Source organism: Macaca nemestrina, chromosome 20 (assembly GCF_043159975.1).
Source record: "Macaca nemestrina isolate mMacNem1 chromosome 20, mMacNem.hap1, whole genome shotgun sequence".
In the NCBI taxonomy this organism is placed as follows: Eukaryota; Metazoa; Chordata; class Mammalia; order Primates; family Cercopithecidae; genus Macaca; species Macaca nemestrina.
Genome location: NC_092144.1, coordinates 60,766,859 through 60,782,258, shown reverse-complemented (window position 1 = coordinate 60,782,258; position 15,400 = coordinate 60,766,859). Strand labels below are relative to the sequence as shown.

The 15,400-nt window shown below is 53.1% G+C and overlaps 2 protein-coding genes across 6 annotated transcripts in view; one reads left to right on the top strand and one right to left on the bottom strand.

Moving 5' to 3' along the window:
• Window positions 1–4,411, top strand: part of LOC105497337 (SH3 and multiple ankyrin repeat domains 1) — a 58,885-nt gene extending 54,474 nt beyond the window's left edge. For 2 of the 4 annotated variants that reach the window (XM_071087559.1, XM_071087557.1), the window contains one exon: window positions 1,005–3,887. In XM_071087559.1, the coding sequence (XP_070943660.1) occupies window positions 1,005–1,722 (718 nt within the window). In that variant the 3' untranslated portion in view covers window positions 1,723–3,887. Of the gene's footprint in view, window positions 1–520; window positions 598–1,004 lie in introns of all 4 variants that reach the window. The other 2 variants (XM_071087560.1, XM_071087558.1) reach the window with 2 other exon arrangements.
• On the bottom strand, window positions 4,356–15,116 carry C20H19orf81 (chromosome 20 C19orf81 homolog). Of its 2 annotated transcripts, none has more exons than XM_011767954.2 (6): window positions 15,071–15,116; window positions 14,386–14,453; window positions 7,822–7,894; window positions 7,598–7,718; window positions 5,512–5,651; window positions 4,356–4,719 (listed from the first exon to the last, which is right to left on the bottom strand). In XM_011767954.2, exons 1-6 carry the CDS (start codon window positions 15,079–15,081, stop codon window positions 4,524–4,526), a joined length of 609 nt encoding a protein of 202 aa, XP_011766256.1. In that variant the 5' UTR covers window positions 15,082–15,116; the 3' UTR covers window positions 4,356–4,523. The 2 variants fall into 2 exon arrangements, with proteins under 2 accessions (XP_011766256.1, XP_011766257.1); XM_011767955.2 differs by lacking the exon at window positions 15,071–15,116 and adding an exon at window positions 14,552–14,758.
• Window positions 15,117–15,400: the final 284 nt, after the last annotated feature.

Below are 15,400 nucleotides of genomic sequence, written 5' to 3'. Positions count from 1 at the left end.
CATTAATTATTGAGTCATGATCTGTGTGTGCAGAGTGCCCTTCTGGGTGATGGGATCCCCTGCTGGACAGAACAGGCAAAGTCTGTGCAACCCCATAGTCTGGGGACATAGGAGTGGGGGCGGGGCAGTAAACAAAATAATTGCAACCATCCTTAAAAAAAAAAAAAAAAAGCTACCACAATGGGATGGTTGGAGAAGGTCTCTCATGTAACAGACAAGATGGGCAGAGTAATGGAAGTGGAGAGGAAGCAGCTGCCCGGGGCAAGAGTGAGCCAGGCAGGGGGAGCGGCCAGTTCAAAGGCCCTGAGGTGGGACAGTGCTGGAGGAGAGGGAACAAAAGGGATGAGGGGAACCTTTTTCTCCCCTTGTTTCTTCTCTCTTTCATCTCCCTCTCTTCATCTCTCTCTCTCTGTGTCCCCTGTCCCTTCCATCTCTCTCCCCTGGATGCTCACCCTCTTTTTGTCTCTCTCTCACTGTCTCCCAATCTTTCACTCTGCTATGACTGGCCATAACCTGAAAGGCAGTATAGAATAGTGGTGAAGAGCTCAGACTTTGGTGCCATATAACCGGGCTCTGCCACTTCCTGTGTGTCCTTAGGCAAGTTATTTAACCTCTCTGTGCTGATAATAATAGTAACCTGCATCAGGGCTGTCGTGGGGATTGAGATGCAATCATGTAAAGCACTTAGAACAATGCCTGGCACACGTGAGCATCAGTGAGCGGTGACGATTATTATTATTATCACTTAATGTCTCTTTTTCTTTCATCTCTCTTAACTGTCGCCCTCTCCCTGTCCTCTCATCTTTCTCTCCCTTCATTTCTTTCCTCGACGGCCATCTTACCCTTTGCTCCCTCCATTTCTTCCCGTCTCTCTCCTCCATTTCTCCCCCTACCCTTATGTCTCTCCTCCTCTCTCCCTATATCTTGACCTCTGCCTCTTTCTCACCCCTGCCCTTGCCCCCTAAATCCCTGTCCTCCCCCACTGCCCCCTTGTCACATTCCAGACTCTCCGACGACTCCCAGTCCTCGCTCCTCTCCAAGCCTGTCAGCAGCCTGTTTCAGAACTGGCCCAAACCACCTCTGCCACCGCTCCCCACCGGAACAGGGGTCTCCCCTACAGCCGCTGCGGCCCCAGGGGCCACCTCACCCTCGGCCTCCTCCTCCTCCACGTCCACCCGCCACCTCCAGGGCGTGGAGTTCGAGATGCGGCCCCCTCTGCTCCGCCGGGCCCCCAGCCCCTCGCTGCTGCCCGCCTCGGAGCACAAGGTCAGCCCTGCGCCCAGGCCCTCCTCCCTGCCCATCCTGCCTTCTGGACCCCTCTACCCAGGCCTCTTTGACATCCGTGGCTCCCCAACTGGAGGGGCAGGAGGCTCAGCTGACCCCTTCGCCCCAGTCTTTGTGCCGCCACACCCGGGGATATCCGGAGGGCTCGGGGGAGCCTTGTCAGGGGCCTCGCGCTCCCTCTCACCGACCCGCCTGCTCTCGCTGCCCCCGGACAAGCCGTTTGGCGCTAAACCTCTGGGGTTCTGGACCAAGTTCGACGTGGCTGATTGGCTAGAGTGGCTGGGTTTGGGGGAGCACCGAGCCCAGTTCCTGGACCATGAGATCGATGGCTCCCACCTGCCCGCCTTGACCAAGGAGGACTATGTAGATCTAGGTGTGACCAGGGTGGGCCACCGCATGAACATCGACCGGGCTCTCAAATTCTTCCTGGAGAGGTGATGGCTGGCCTGGACGGACCAGCCCCGTCCACAGAACTCTTGAGCCTGCTGGCCTCTTGACCTCTGACCCCTGACTGTCATTCTCTCCCCCGGGCCAGGGACTCTGTTCAAACTGCGCCCTGCCCTCGTCTCCCAAGGCCAGAGGTCACTAGGTGGCCCAATCCAGGCCGGACATTTGCACCTCACTGAAGGGGGGCAGCTGACACAAGACTGTGTGTGTGTGAAGCGGGGAGCGGAGGGGGGATAGGAGAAATTATGGAGGGGGATTGAGAAGGAGGGAAGGGCCTATTCTGGGGGGAGGGGACAGACAGAGCCATAGAGGGTCAGCCCTGAGCCTGATTGGATGGGGACTGTCCCCCAGGCCTCAGGGGAAGGGGGTGCCCTCAGATTCCACCACCTGCCGCCCCTCTAACCACCCTTCCCACTCTCTCCAGGCCCCTCAGCTCTTCCCCCTTCCCCTCTCCCCAGCACACACAGCTGCCCCCCTCAGCTTCTTGCACGCTCCGTTGCACGCCTGCTCACCTCTCTCCCCTCCCCTCCCTGGGCTGCAATTTTGCACAAATTTGCCCTCTCGCTGTCTTGCACATTCTGCCTTTGCTTCCGGCTGGCGAGGCCCGCTCAAACACACTCTGTTCTCCTCGCACACGCTGCATTTCCTTTCTCATGCTCCATGCCTCCTGCTCTGATTCTCGCTGCTTACACACTTTTCCCCTACCAGGGCCCTCCTTTACACACTCCATTTCACATCTCCTCCTCCCCGCTCGCTCTGGACCCTTGTTGCAGACACACTTGGGACACATTTTCCCTCCCCCACTCACGGACTCCATGCACATCATTCATTCTCTGGAGTGCCCTGCTCTTTGCTCAGCCCTTGCACACTTGCTATCTTATGCACCCTTCCTGACACACTCTTACCTCCATTTTCTTACGTTGAAGCACTTTCCCTTCTTATTCTTAAAAACCCCAGATTCTTCCACTCCCCACCTCTCCCCTCTCACCGTGACACTCCTAGCCCTCCACCCCTCCCCCCTCTTGCCCCTTTTGCACCGTCACTTTTGGTCACACCTTTTGCACACTTGCCTCCCAGGAACTGTGTTTCTCTCACAAATGCTCATTCTCTTCTTCTTTGCCAGGCTCCCACTCCCTTGCCCCTTTCTGTTTGAAATCTTTGCCCCTCTGCATTTTTGATTCTTTTGTGAACCCTCTCGCACACTTGCTTTTGCACATGCGCCCCCGCCCCCCGCCCCCGCATTTTCAGTGCTCTCTGGAAGCCTTGTTTCTCCCCCTTTAATAATGTTCTTGCACTCCACGACATGGCTGCACACCGCATCTTGTCTTTTCTACCTGAATGAGAGCTCTACCACTTCTTTCCTTTTGCAAACTCATCTCATTCCATGCGCTCTTGGGCTGTAACATTTCTCTTCCTGACACCCTTATTTGTTTTTTCCTGTTGACAAGCAGCTCTTGCGGCCATTCTCATTCGGATTCTCTTACCTCCTTAAGCTCTCTCTCTTCCTGGTGAGAGAAGACCCTATGCACACTGGCTTCCCGCTCACCATGCTTCCACACTCAAGCCTGACCCTGCCTCCAGCCCTCACCCTCCCTCTTCTCTTTCCTGTCCTTCCTGGGCCATCTGTCTATCCCTTTTGCACGAAGATACCCCTCTCCCTCCAGCATGGCTGTTCCTTCCCGCACGCTTCCTCTCTCCCCTTTCTCCCCGGGGCTTGGCAATTTTAAGCCACCCCTCCCCCTGAGAAGCCCCCTCCCCTGCTGTGGGTAAAGCGGGGAGGGCATTGCCCTCAGGTCCCCCCCCCCATGTTCAGCTGCCAAAGAAGGGAGCTCCCCCTCCTTCCCCAAGCCCATTCCCCCTCTGCTGCCCCCTACCCCCGAGAGGGGGGGGCGCTCCGTCCATGAGGGGAGGGGGCTTGCAGCCCCCTCCCCTCACCATGTCAGGGATCTGCGGGGAACCTCGTGGGAGGGTCGTGGGAGGGGGGAGGGGTGTTGAGGAGAGGGGCAGAGGACAGGGGCAGAGGACGCGCTGGACCCCTACCCGCCCCCTCCCCCTTGTCGGATGCCCCCAGTCCGCAGGGGGCCTGCGCGGCGCCCGTCTATCAAGGGCTTGTTCATTCTGGATGGGTGCCGCGGGGTTGGGGAGGGCGTAGGGGGTGGGGAGGGGGAGGAGAGGTCGGGGTGGGAAGTGGGGAGGGACCGAATGCGGGGACAGCGCGGGATGGAGAGGAGAGAAAAAGCAAAAAGAGGAACAATAACAAAAGAAGAAAATATAAAAAACAGAAAAAAAACCCACAAAATCCCTAGAACACACAAAAAAAATCCAGAAAAAAAACCTGAAATAAAAGCCCGAGAATTGTCTTCCAAGGGGGGTGGGAGGGGAAGAGGAGGGGGGCGGATGAGGACGTCTGATTCTGAGACAGGGCTCGGCACGCGTTGAAAGCCCCGGTGCCCAGGTCTTCCCTTCCGCGGGCCTCAGTTCATCTTTCAAGGGATTGGGACCCAGGAGTCCACGTACAGGGACTGGAGGAAGATTAGGGAGGCGGGATTATAACAAGGGGGTTCATTCCTACCCCCCATCACCTCCCTTCCCCTGACTCCCGACCAAGATTTTGCAGAGAGAAATGGCTTTTGTACCAGGTCATTCTTTATAATTAAACTCACAGTATCCACCCCCTCGAGCCGGCCCCGCCTCCTTCCTGGGAAGGCAACGCCCCCTATCCTCCTGGGCTCCGGGTGGGTGGCCCCAGCCCGCGGGGCGGTGCGCAAGCGCAGCCGGGGCCGGCCCGGGCGTCAGGTCTCCTCGTTCGGCTCCGCCCCCAGGGCCTCGAGCATGCGCCGCCGGACCAGGGAGCGGCGCAGGTGCAGGCGGTAGTCACCCAGCAGGAGATCGTCGTGGCGCACGAGCTGGTGCGCGAGCCCGCGGGGACTGAGGCCGGAACGCAGCAAGCGCGAGCGCGTCTGGAAGTCCGTGACCGCGATGAGCCACCTGCAAGGGGGGTGGGAACGGAAAAGGAACTCGTAGGTGGTTTCAGCCCCGGCTTTGATCGTCGAAGAGTACCTGCCTGGTCCCTGGAGTCGTTCACAGCCCCTGGTCCAGCAGACAGTCGCTCCGTCCCTAAACTCCCCTCCAGCCCTGCCCTCTCGCCTGGGTCGATCTAGGCTCCTTACGCTCTCTTAGCCTGGTTCTGCGTCCTAATCACTGTCTGCCGAGACTCCATCTCAAACCGCTCCAAGGCCCGACCCTCAACTGGCGACTGCAGGCTCCGCTGTACCCTAGGCACTCCAGGCCTGTCCCCACCCTATCACCCCTGGCCCCACCTCTACCATGTGCTCAGTCCCTTCCACCCCCTCACAGCTGCCTTTCCAGGCTCAGACCCCTATCCCGGTCACTACTGGGTCACTCAAACTCGGGCCTCTACTCACTCCAGATCCCTCCTTCTCTCTGATCTCACCAGACCCTGCCTCCAGCCGCGCTCACTCTTGGCCCCGCCCCTCAGTGGCTCTGCACCAATCTCGCTCTTATCTAGTCGCTCCTGGCCCCGCCCTACCACGCTTTCACTCCACCGTCGCCCCGCCTCCCAACGGCTTTACACCAACTACGCTCTTATCTAGTGGCTCTGGGGCCTGCCCTTCAGCGCCCTTACACCAACCACGCTCTTATCTAGTCGCTCCGGGCCCCGCCCCCCACGCTTTCGCTCTTGGCCACGCCCCTCAGCGCCCTAAAACCAACCACGCTCTTACCCAGTCGCTCCTGGCCGCGTCCCCGCCGCTTACTCACCGGTTCCGGCGGCCAGCAGTCCCACAGATGACATTCATGTTCTCAAAGCGGATGCTGCTCACGCGCCCGCTCTCCATGGCCCCCGGTAACTGGGCCTCCAGCGCTTGCAGTACCTCCAGGTGGGTAAAATCCTCCTCGGGCTGCGGGTGTCGGAGAGAGAACCTCAGCCCGTGACCTCCTGGTTCATTTTGGGTTCAGAAGTCACCACCCTAAACCCCACCTGCAGAACCTGCCACAGAGTTCCAGGTGGCATTTGAGGGGCAAGGATCGCTCTTGATCCCAGGGTACTGTCGCTATTGTCAAAGGAGACGACAGATTATCTCTCAGATGGGAAAGCATCTACTGTCATTCCAGGTCATTCTCCAAAAAAATCAATTCTCACCAAGCCGATTTGCCCAAAAGTCAATGAACAGTTGGCTGAATGATTCACCAACTTAGCCAACTTTACGAATCTACCAAAAACTTTCCCAGCAATTTGCAATGGATCCGACTGAAAACTCTTGAAGATTTCTGCCAGGATTTAAATTGCACACCTTTCCTTTTATATTCGTATTAGCATTTTAAGAATGTTCAGTAGTCAAAAGATAACAGTCATAGGGGGTTTTGATGTCTTGTCAATCTATTTAACATTCAGAAACATGTACTGATCACTAAACACATTTACAACATGTGATTAGCATGTCAAGGGTGATAACAGTTGTCATAGCACATAAAATTGCTGAGGAACTAAAATGAAATGAAAATTTTCATAATTTCACTGAAAAATAATGTCACTTCCAGAAAGGCATTCCTTGACTGGGGTGAGAGGGGAGGCTGGAGGGTCCCTTGCTCAAAGCCACAAAGAAGTGGAGTGATAGGGTAGAGACTGATCCCTAAAAGGAGGACGGCAATCCCTGTATGCAGGGTGGAGAGTCACACGGATTAGCTGAGAGGGTACCTTGGAGGCCTGTGCCTGGCACACAGTAAGCACCCATTGACATTAGTTCTTCTCATTCAATTATTGAGTGCCTGGGACCCTAATATATACCTCTTCTGATTGAAGGCAGGGATGACCAGTTCACTGAATCTGTCAAAAACGTGAGCCCCTTCTTTCCTCCCTCCCTCCCTCTCTCTGTTTCTTTCTTTCTTCCTTTTTTTGACAGAGTCTCACTCTGTCGCCCAGGCTGGAGTGCAGTGGCACGATCTCAGCTCACTGCAACGTCCACCTCCCGGGTTCAAGCGATTCTCCTGCCTCAGCCTCCCCAGTAGCTGGGATTACAGGTGCCTGCCACCACACCTGCCTCATATTTGGTTTTTTTTTTTTTTTTTTTTTTTTGAGAGGGAGTCTCGCGCTGTCGCCGGGGCTGGAGTGTAGTGGCCGGATCTCAGCTCACTGCAAGCTCCGCCTCCCGGGTTTACGCCATTCTCCTGCCTCAGCCTCCCGAGTAGCTGGGACTACAGGCGCCCGCCACCTCGCCCGGCTATTTTTTTTTTTTTTTTTTTTTTTTTGTATTTTTTAGTAGAGACGGGGTTTCACTGCGTTAGCCAGGATGGTCTCGATCTCCTGACCTCGTGATCCGCCCGTCTCGGCCTCCCAAAGTGCTGGGATTACAGGCTTGAGCCACCGCGCCCGGCCCATATTTGTATTTTTAATAGAGACAGGGTTTCACCATGTTGGCCAGGCTAGTCTCAAACTCCTGACGTCAGGTGATCCACCCACTTCGGCCTCCCAAAATGTTGGAATTACAGGCGTGAGCCAGCGCGCCCGACACACATTGGCTTTTTCTTGAGTTTTTGTTATATTTGTAAACTTTACAGAATTTCATAGTACTTGGATTAGTAGGACTCCTTTTGTCCTCCCTCCCTGCCCCCCCTCAGCCTCCCCTTTCTTTGCGCCTTGGTCTTCCCTCTGACGTGAGCCGTAGATTTCATGACTGACTCTTTGACAAATTCACAATCAATTTTCAGCAAACTGTCCTGGTGCCAAGCCCACAGCTCTTAAGCCACAGAGCCTGAATTTAAACTCTGGCTACACTGCTTCTCAGCCTGTGCCCTTCCCACCACCCCACCAAAACTGTGCCGAAAATAAGGGCCCAGATCCACTCACCAAGGTCTCCATGCAGAGGCAGAGGGGCTGGGCAGCTGGTGGTGTGGGGAACTTCCGGATGCATGGGAGTTCTCGGTCCAGTGCCTCGTACTCTGCAATGACCTGCCGCAGGTACTGCTTCCTAGGGAGAGAGCAAGCAGGCAGGGACCTCTGAGGTCAGGATTCGCTGCCATCACATTTGGAGAAGCGGAGGACAGAGGTCATGGGGGCCAGGGACAACTCACGAGGATTTGATAGGCCTGCTCAGGCTCCGAGCCTGCATCTCCTCTGGGGTCTCCAGGTCCATAAGGAGGGCTCCTGAGGACAGAAAACCCAGTGTCAGCTGCCCTGAGCCCTCCTCAGCCATGATTCTGCTTAAATGGCCATCACCAATTGCCTGCCCATGCCACACCCAGAATAGCTTGTATGCCAGATACTGAGCTACTGTCTCTTAGCTCCAAACTCTCTTAGCTCCACACTGGCTCTGTGATGCCTGGGTTGAGACTCTACTAACCACATTTCTCCTTCAACAGCTGGGTTCCTATTAGGCTCTGCCTAAAGGGGGCGCCAGAGGGAGGCTGCAAGGCAGGAGGAAGCAGGAGGAACTTGCTCCTTTTTGCTTCCCCTTCTGGTCACCCCAGACTTCCTTCTTCACTGTGGCAGCATCACTTCAGTAACAACACTTGAAACCAGTTTTCAGGGATTTTTTTGTTTTTTGTTTTTGCTTTTGTTTTTGAAACAGAGTCTTGTTCTGTTGCCCAGGCTGGAGTGCAGTGGTGTGATCTCGGCTCGCTGTAAGCTCCGCCTCCTGGGTTCATGCCATTCTTCTGCCTCAGCCTCCTGGGTAGCTGGGACTACAGGTGCCCACCACCACACCTGGCTAACTTTTGTATTTTTAGTAGAGACGGGGTTTCACTGTGTTAGCCAGGATGGTCTCGATCTCATGACCTTGTGATCCACCCGCCTCGGCCTCCCAAAGTGCTGGGATTCCAGGCGTGAGCCACCGTGTCCGGCCCAGTTTTCAGTTTTTCCAACACTCTCAATCAGTCTCCTGATTGGAACTTGACTGATAACAGTTCTCAAATATTGACCCTTTTTGACCACCCCACCATCAGTTAACTGGTCTCTCTCTTATGGCCAAGTGCTGGTTGTTCCATGCACTCCATTTTCCCCTTCCCCTACAATCCTACAGTTTTACCCAGCACATGGCTTCCCAGCTGGAGACAATAGTTCCCAGACTCCCTTGCAGCTAACTGTGGCCATGTGACCAAGCTCTCACCAATGAAGTGTTAGCTGGAGTGAGAGATGTAACTTTGGAGTCATTTGCTTTAAAGATTACTGCTTTTCTTGGACTCTTTGCCCTTTCTCTTGGACTGGAATGTGGATTAGCAATAACCCTTCTTCCACCATGTTTGGATATGGCAAGCAACAATATGGGAGGAACTCTTATCTCTAAATCTTCTCACTAAGCCAAGATGTCCCACCAATCCTGCCTTCCATTACACAAGAGAGAAGTACACTTCTGGTTCTTGACCAGCTGAGGCAGGTAACATAGCAACACCCTAGCTCTACAAAAAAATATTTTTTAAATTATCTGGGCATGATGTTGTGTGCCTGTAGTCCCAGCTACTGAGGAGGCTAGAGTGGGAGGATCGCTTGAAGCCAGGAGTTAGAGGTTGCAGTGAGCCATGATTGTACCACTGCACTTCAGCCTGGGTGACAGATAAAGAGAGAAAGAGAGACAGAAAGAGAGAAGGAAGGGAGGGAGGGAGCCGGGTGTGATGGCTCATGCCTGTAATCCCAGCACTTTGGGAGGCCGAGGCGGGCAGATCATGAGGTCAGGAGTTCGAGACCAACTTGGCCAATATGGTGAAACCCCATCTATACTAAAAATACCAAAATTAGCCAGGTGTGTTGGTTGTGCCTGTAGTCCTAGCTACTCGGGAGGCTGAGGCAGAAGAATCGCTTGAACCCAGGAGGCAGAGGTTGCAGTGAGCCGAGATTGTACCACTGCACTCCAGCCTGGGCGACAGAGCGAGACTCCATCTCAAAAACAGAGAGAGAAAGAGAGAAAAGAGAGAGAGGGAGTGAGGGAAGAAGGAGAAAGAGAGGAAGCGAGGAAGGGAGAAAAGAAAAGGAATACACTTCTGTCTTCTTTATGATGTTGTGTTTTGGGGTGTCTTTGTTATAGCTGCTGAAAGAGAGGAAAGCAGACCCTGCCAGCCAGGCTCTGGTGCTCTCCTGCCAAACATAAAACATTTCCCAACATCAAGCAAGGCCACTCTGTGACTGTGATGGACTGAGACAAAGCAAGACCACTCCTGAATCATGTCTCAACACAACAAAGCATGAACATTGTCCAAACCACAAAAATAACCAAAATCCTCCCCCCCCGCCAGCTCAGAGCTGACAGCTGCTTTTTCATTAACCCCAGCATTAGCTCCATGTACCCCTCCTGGTTCCCGGTGAGATGAAGATTCCCAGTCACAAGCTTGCCCGTGCTTTCCATCAGCCTCCCATCCTTGAGCAAAGCACCACTCCCATGAACCCTCCCCAGTCACCTGACACAGCCCGGCTCTTGCAATAAGTCCTTGCTAACACCCTTCTACTGAGACAACCCGTGTGTGTGTGTGTGTGTGTGTGTGTGTGTGTGTGTGTGTGTGCTGTCTCTCTCATTACAATAAGTCAGCACATTCAACTGGGTTTAACTATAGTCAGTGGTGTGTTGGTACATGTTTCACAATAGGCTGTCTCGCACACTGTCACACACACATACGGTAGACACGTACTCCAGGGCCCACCCCCAGACCTACTGGATTCAAATCTACATTTTCACAGGATCCCCTTCCAGAAACACCTACCCTCATTATTTTCTTCCAGCCAAACCGGCCTCCCTCCATCCCTCAAACGCAGCCAACTCCTCAAGTCTGTCCACGTAACAATGTAACTATGTGCTTACTGTCCCTTTTATATGCCAAACACTTTTAAAAATATTTTCCACTGTGGCTGGGCGTGGTGGCTCACGCCTGTAATCCCAGCACTTTGGGAGGCCAAAGTGGGCAGATTATCTGAACTCAGGAGTTCGAGACAAGCCTGGCCAACATGGTGAGATCCCATCTCTACTAAAAATACAAAAAATTAGGCGGGCATGGTAGCGCTCACCTGTAGTCCCAGCTACTCCAGAGGCTGAGGCAGGAGAATTGCTTGAACCCAGGAGGCAGAGGTTGCAGTGAGCCGGGATCATGCCACTGCACTGCATCCTGGGTGACAATGCAAGACTCTGTGCCAAAATAAAATAAAATAGAATGGAATAGAATAAAATAATTTCCATTGCATCCTCACAACAACCTTCTGAGGTAGTGTTGTTCAACACATGATGAAACAGAAGCACAGAGAGGTTAAGTGACTTGCCTAAGGTCACACAGCACAAAACGACAGAATAAGGATAAAAATGTAAGCATCTGGATCCAGATCTCAATCTCCCCAGGTGGCTTCCTCTCACCTCACTCATATCTAGTCTCCAAACTCCTCTCCCTCTCCAGTTACCCCAGCAAGGTAGAATTTTGAAATGTATATCTGGCCCTATGGCCCCCTTCCTCAAAACCCTCCCAGGACCTTTCATTGTCTTTGGGATGAATAAAGTCCAAAGTCCTTCCAGTGACCATAAGACCACACATGATCAGACCCTGCTAATGTCTTAAGCCTGATTAAGCACAATCGTCCTTTTCACCTGCTGCAGTCCAGAAATGCTGTTTTTCTACGACTTGGACTCTCTCTGACCCCTCCTGCTGCAGGATCTTGGCTAGTGCTGTAACTGCATGGACCTCTCTTCCCCCTCATTTGACTCATCAAGTCTCCCCTGAGGGTCCGCTGATGCCATTCCTCATAGCACAGTATGTTTTCACTCACAGTGGTTGCAATTTTACCTTTATTTCTATGATTCCCTAATTACACTCTGTCTTACCTATGTCTTCTGAGCAACGTGAGGGCAGGGACTTGTCTTTGTGCCCCCAGCATCTAGCAAAGTGCCAGACTTATATTTGTCCTTAGTATTTATTGAATAAAGCCTGAAATGTGTACACTTTGTTTGGGCCCTAATTTAAACAAGCCAACTATAAAAAGTACAATTTTGAGATAATGAGGGAAATTTAAATATGTACTAGGTATGAGATGATATTCAAAAATAATTATAGGCCGGGCATGGTGGTTCACACCTATAATCCCGGCACTTTGGGAGGCTGAGGCAGGAGGATCGCTTGAGCCCAGGATTTCGAGGCTGCAGTGAGCTATGATGGTGTCAATTCATGCCAGCCTGGGTTACCAAGTGAGTCCCTGTCTCAAAAAAATAAATTAATTTTTTAAAAGTCCTGTGAAAGTGTTAAATGAGTCAAAAAGTAACTCCAGCAACATCAAAGATACATGTGAAAAAATCTGAATACAATAGTTTCTCATGAAATATGACATTAGAAATAAGAACTATTTCTAGTTATAACAGTGATTTTAATATATTCATATAAATGTATATGTGTAATTAAATTAACAAAAGCACAAACTTAAAAATAAGTACTTATTGAATAATTGAGTAAATGCAACAATTTCAAGCTTTTTTTTTCCCCTTTGGTGACAGAGTCTCGCTCTGTTGCCCAGGCTGTGGGGCCATGGTGCAATCATAGCTCGCTGCAGCCAGGGTACGCCTGGGCTTAAGGGATCTTCCTGTCTCAGCCTCCCAAGTAGCTGGTTAAATTTTTTAAACAGGCATCTCAGAGGGCCCCTGCATGTCTTGGAGGATGCTGGGGACCAAGAGATGAATGAGACACACCTCTGCCCTTTCAGAACTCTCAGGTAAAGGGCAATGTGTGTCTCAATGAAAGTGTTACGAGGTGGAGGGAAAGCCCAGTCTGGGGGCAGTCAGGGAAGGCTCCCTAGAGGAGGTGTTGTCCACAGTGAGACCTAAAGAATAAGAAGGCATTTACCAAATAAAGAGATGACAGAGAGAAGGGTGTTTCACATGAAGGGCCTAGCATGGGTCAAGGTTTTTGAGCAAAAGAGAAGAGAGTCACCTGCAAGAACTTCCCAGAATTCCCTTGAGCCCCAAGACTAAAGAGTGCTTATTGCCATTGGAGGCTATGAATGATCTGTGAGATGGCGTGGTTCACGTCTCCTCTCCCAGCATGAGAACAAGCCAGGCCATTTCATCCATTCGGCACTACAGGCAAAATGCTTGGGGCCCAGGGGCTTTCTAATGGCCTGTGCTGAAGTTCGCAACCTGATCAACTAAAAAAATGTCATTGGTTCCACAATGCTGCAAACAAAACAGCAAAATCGAAATGAACAAATGTTGATCAACAGAACTAGCCAACTGGTCGACTCAACTCCACTTGACTTTTCTGGAGCTACATATAAATTACTTGTCACGTGGGTGCCTCAGTCTAGTCTAGAGATGGTGCAGCGTGGGGTCTAAAAAAGAAACATGCCTTCAAACGCACTAAAAGAGACCTAAAGGCAGAGAAACGACATCTGTATTGCCATCAGGGCATTTGTTCTGCCTCGAAGGCTGAGGTGGAAGGATCGCTTGAGCACAGGAGCTCAAGGCTGCAGTGAGTTTTGTTTTTGGGTGTGTTTGTTTGTTTGTTTGTTTGTTTGTTTGTTTGTTTGTTTGTTTTGAGACAGAGGATCCCTCCATCACCCAGGCTGGAGTGCAGTGGCACAATCTTGGCTCGCTGCAGCCTCTGCCTCCTGGGTTCAAGCGATTCTCCTGCCTCAGCCTCCCTAGTAGCTGGGATTACAGGCACCCACCCCCACACCTAGCTAATTTTTGTATTTTTAGAGATGGGGTTTCACCACGTTGGCCAGGCTGGCCTCAAACTCCTGACCTCAGGTGATCCACTCATCTTGGCCTCCAAAGTGCTGGGATTATAGACATGAGCCACCACACCCAGTCCTGAGTTTGGTTTCCTATTACCTGCAGTTACACGCATCCTCACTGAGATACTGCTCCATAAATGTTGAATGAGTGTAAATGCACGAGCTGTGCTACAGCACAGAATGCTAGCAGGAAGTGCTGGCTTAGGACCCTGAAGTTGTCAGCAGGGGTCAGACCACACAAGGCCTCAAAAGCCAGGCTGGAGCTTTGGGACTCTGTCCTAGAGGTGACAGGAAGCTAGGAAGTGTTATGAGCAAGGGAAGGCCAGGGTCACTGCTGGAATTCAGAGAGACCTCTCTGGAGCCATGGAAGGATAGGCAGGAGGAGAGAAACTGGAGACCAGGGAGGAAGTGAGGAGAGGGTTCACATGGAAGAGGACGAGACCTGGGACAGGGCTGCAGGGACAGAGAGGAAGGAATGGGGAAGGGAGAGTCAGAGGGCAGGAAGATGGGGCCTGATGGGCTGTGGGAGGGAATTATGGGAGGTGGAAGGATGGCACCAGTGACTGGATTGGCAGTGGGGCCATTTGAAAATGGAAACCAGGAAGGAGGAGAGCAGCTCTGGGGGAAGATGCTGAGTTCAGGGTGGGAGACATGACAGTAAGGGTACCTAGGAGAATGGCCTCAGAGGTGTTGCTTAGGTCCCAGCAGAGGCTCATGGGAAATGTAGTTCTGAGTCCAGGGCATTGGCCAAGGAACTGCAGAGGCTCGTGGGAAATATCGTTTGAGGTCCAAGGGGGCCGCTCTCCAGGAATCTGGTGAATGTTAGGGGTGGCTTTTACTTTGGAGTGCCAGTGACTCACTTAAGGCCACACTGTGAGCCAGGGCTACTACACACTGCCTGGATGCAGGAAGTCCACCCCTTCCCCAAAGACACAGCTCAGTACCTGCCTCCCTGTGCATGGTGAGGCTGCCCATGGTGGAGGAGCACATGGGCTCCACCTCTGGCTGCATCCTGGGAAGGTGGGTGAGGGATGTCTCAGGAAGGTGGCAAGAGAGGCTCTGACTGGGCCACCCGCCCCAGCTCCTTCTCCCCACCGCTGCCTCCTCTACCTCCTCTTTGAAGCCCCGGGGCAGAATTACAGAGGAACTGGAAGGCTGAGACCATGCAGAGATCTGGGTTCCCCTGACCTCAGGGACTCCCTGTGTGCCCCAATCCCTTCTTTCCCATTTCCCTGTTTTCCCTCCTATCTCTCTCTGTCTCCTAGAGTCCCTTTCCCCACCCCTCTCTCTCCACCTCCCTTCCTCATTCTCTCCCCATCTCTCTGCCCCCCTGCCTCCTCCCCTCTGTCCCCACGTCTCCACCACTCTTTTGCTTGATTTCTCTGCCCTCCTCCTTCCTCCTCTCCTGGGCTCCATCTCTTCAGTCTCCTCCATCAGTTTCCCTGGTACCTCCCCAGACCCCGTCCCTCCTTGTCTTCATGGTTTTCTCCTCTCCCTAACCCTGTCACCCTCTCTCTGTCTTCCCACCTCTCCCCAGTCCCCTTGCCCCATATCTCTCCTCTCCTAGCTGCCTCCACTGCCCCCTTGAGCCCCCCTCCCCTCTGTCATCCCCTTTCTGTTCCCACTTGCCCTCTGCTCATCCCTGCCCAAGCCAGGAACTGGTTAGAAACAGACGAGATTCCAACAGAAACTGGGTTCTCTAGGGGGGAGGGGATGGTGGGCAGGGGGCCTGGTTGCCATGGTGCCTCCAGAGGGGGAGGGGCAGGGGCCTGGACTCCTGGGTCTGAGGGAGGAGGGCCTGGGACCTGGACACCTACATCTGAGGGAGGAGGACCTGGGGCCTGGACTCCTGGGTCTGAAGGAGGAGGGCCTGGGGCCTGGACACCTGGGGCTGGGGGAGGAGGGTCTGGGGCCTGGACACCTGGGGCTGGGGGAGGAGGGTCTGGGGCCTGGACACCT

What these genes read in the sequence shown, in the direction of transcription:
- C20H19orf81 (XM_011767954.2), bottom strand. An exon ending in CACCATGCACAGGGAGGCAG is followed by an intron (nt 7,895 to 14,385) that starts GTACTGAGCTGT and finishes TTCTGTCCTCAG; the next exon opens with GAGCCCTCCTTATGGACCTG. An exon ending in AGCAGGCCTATCAAATCCTC is followed by an intron (nt 7,719 to 7,821) that starts GTGAGTTGTCCC and finishes CTCTCTCCCTAG; the next exon opens with GAAGCAGTACCTGCGGCAGG.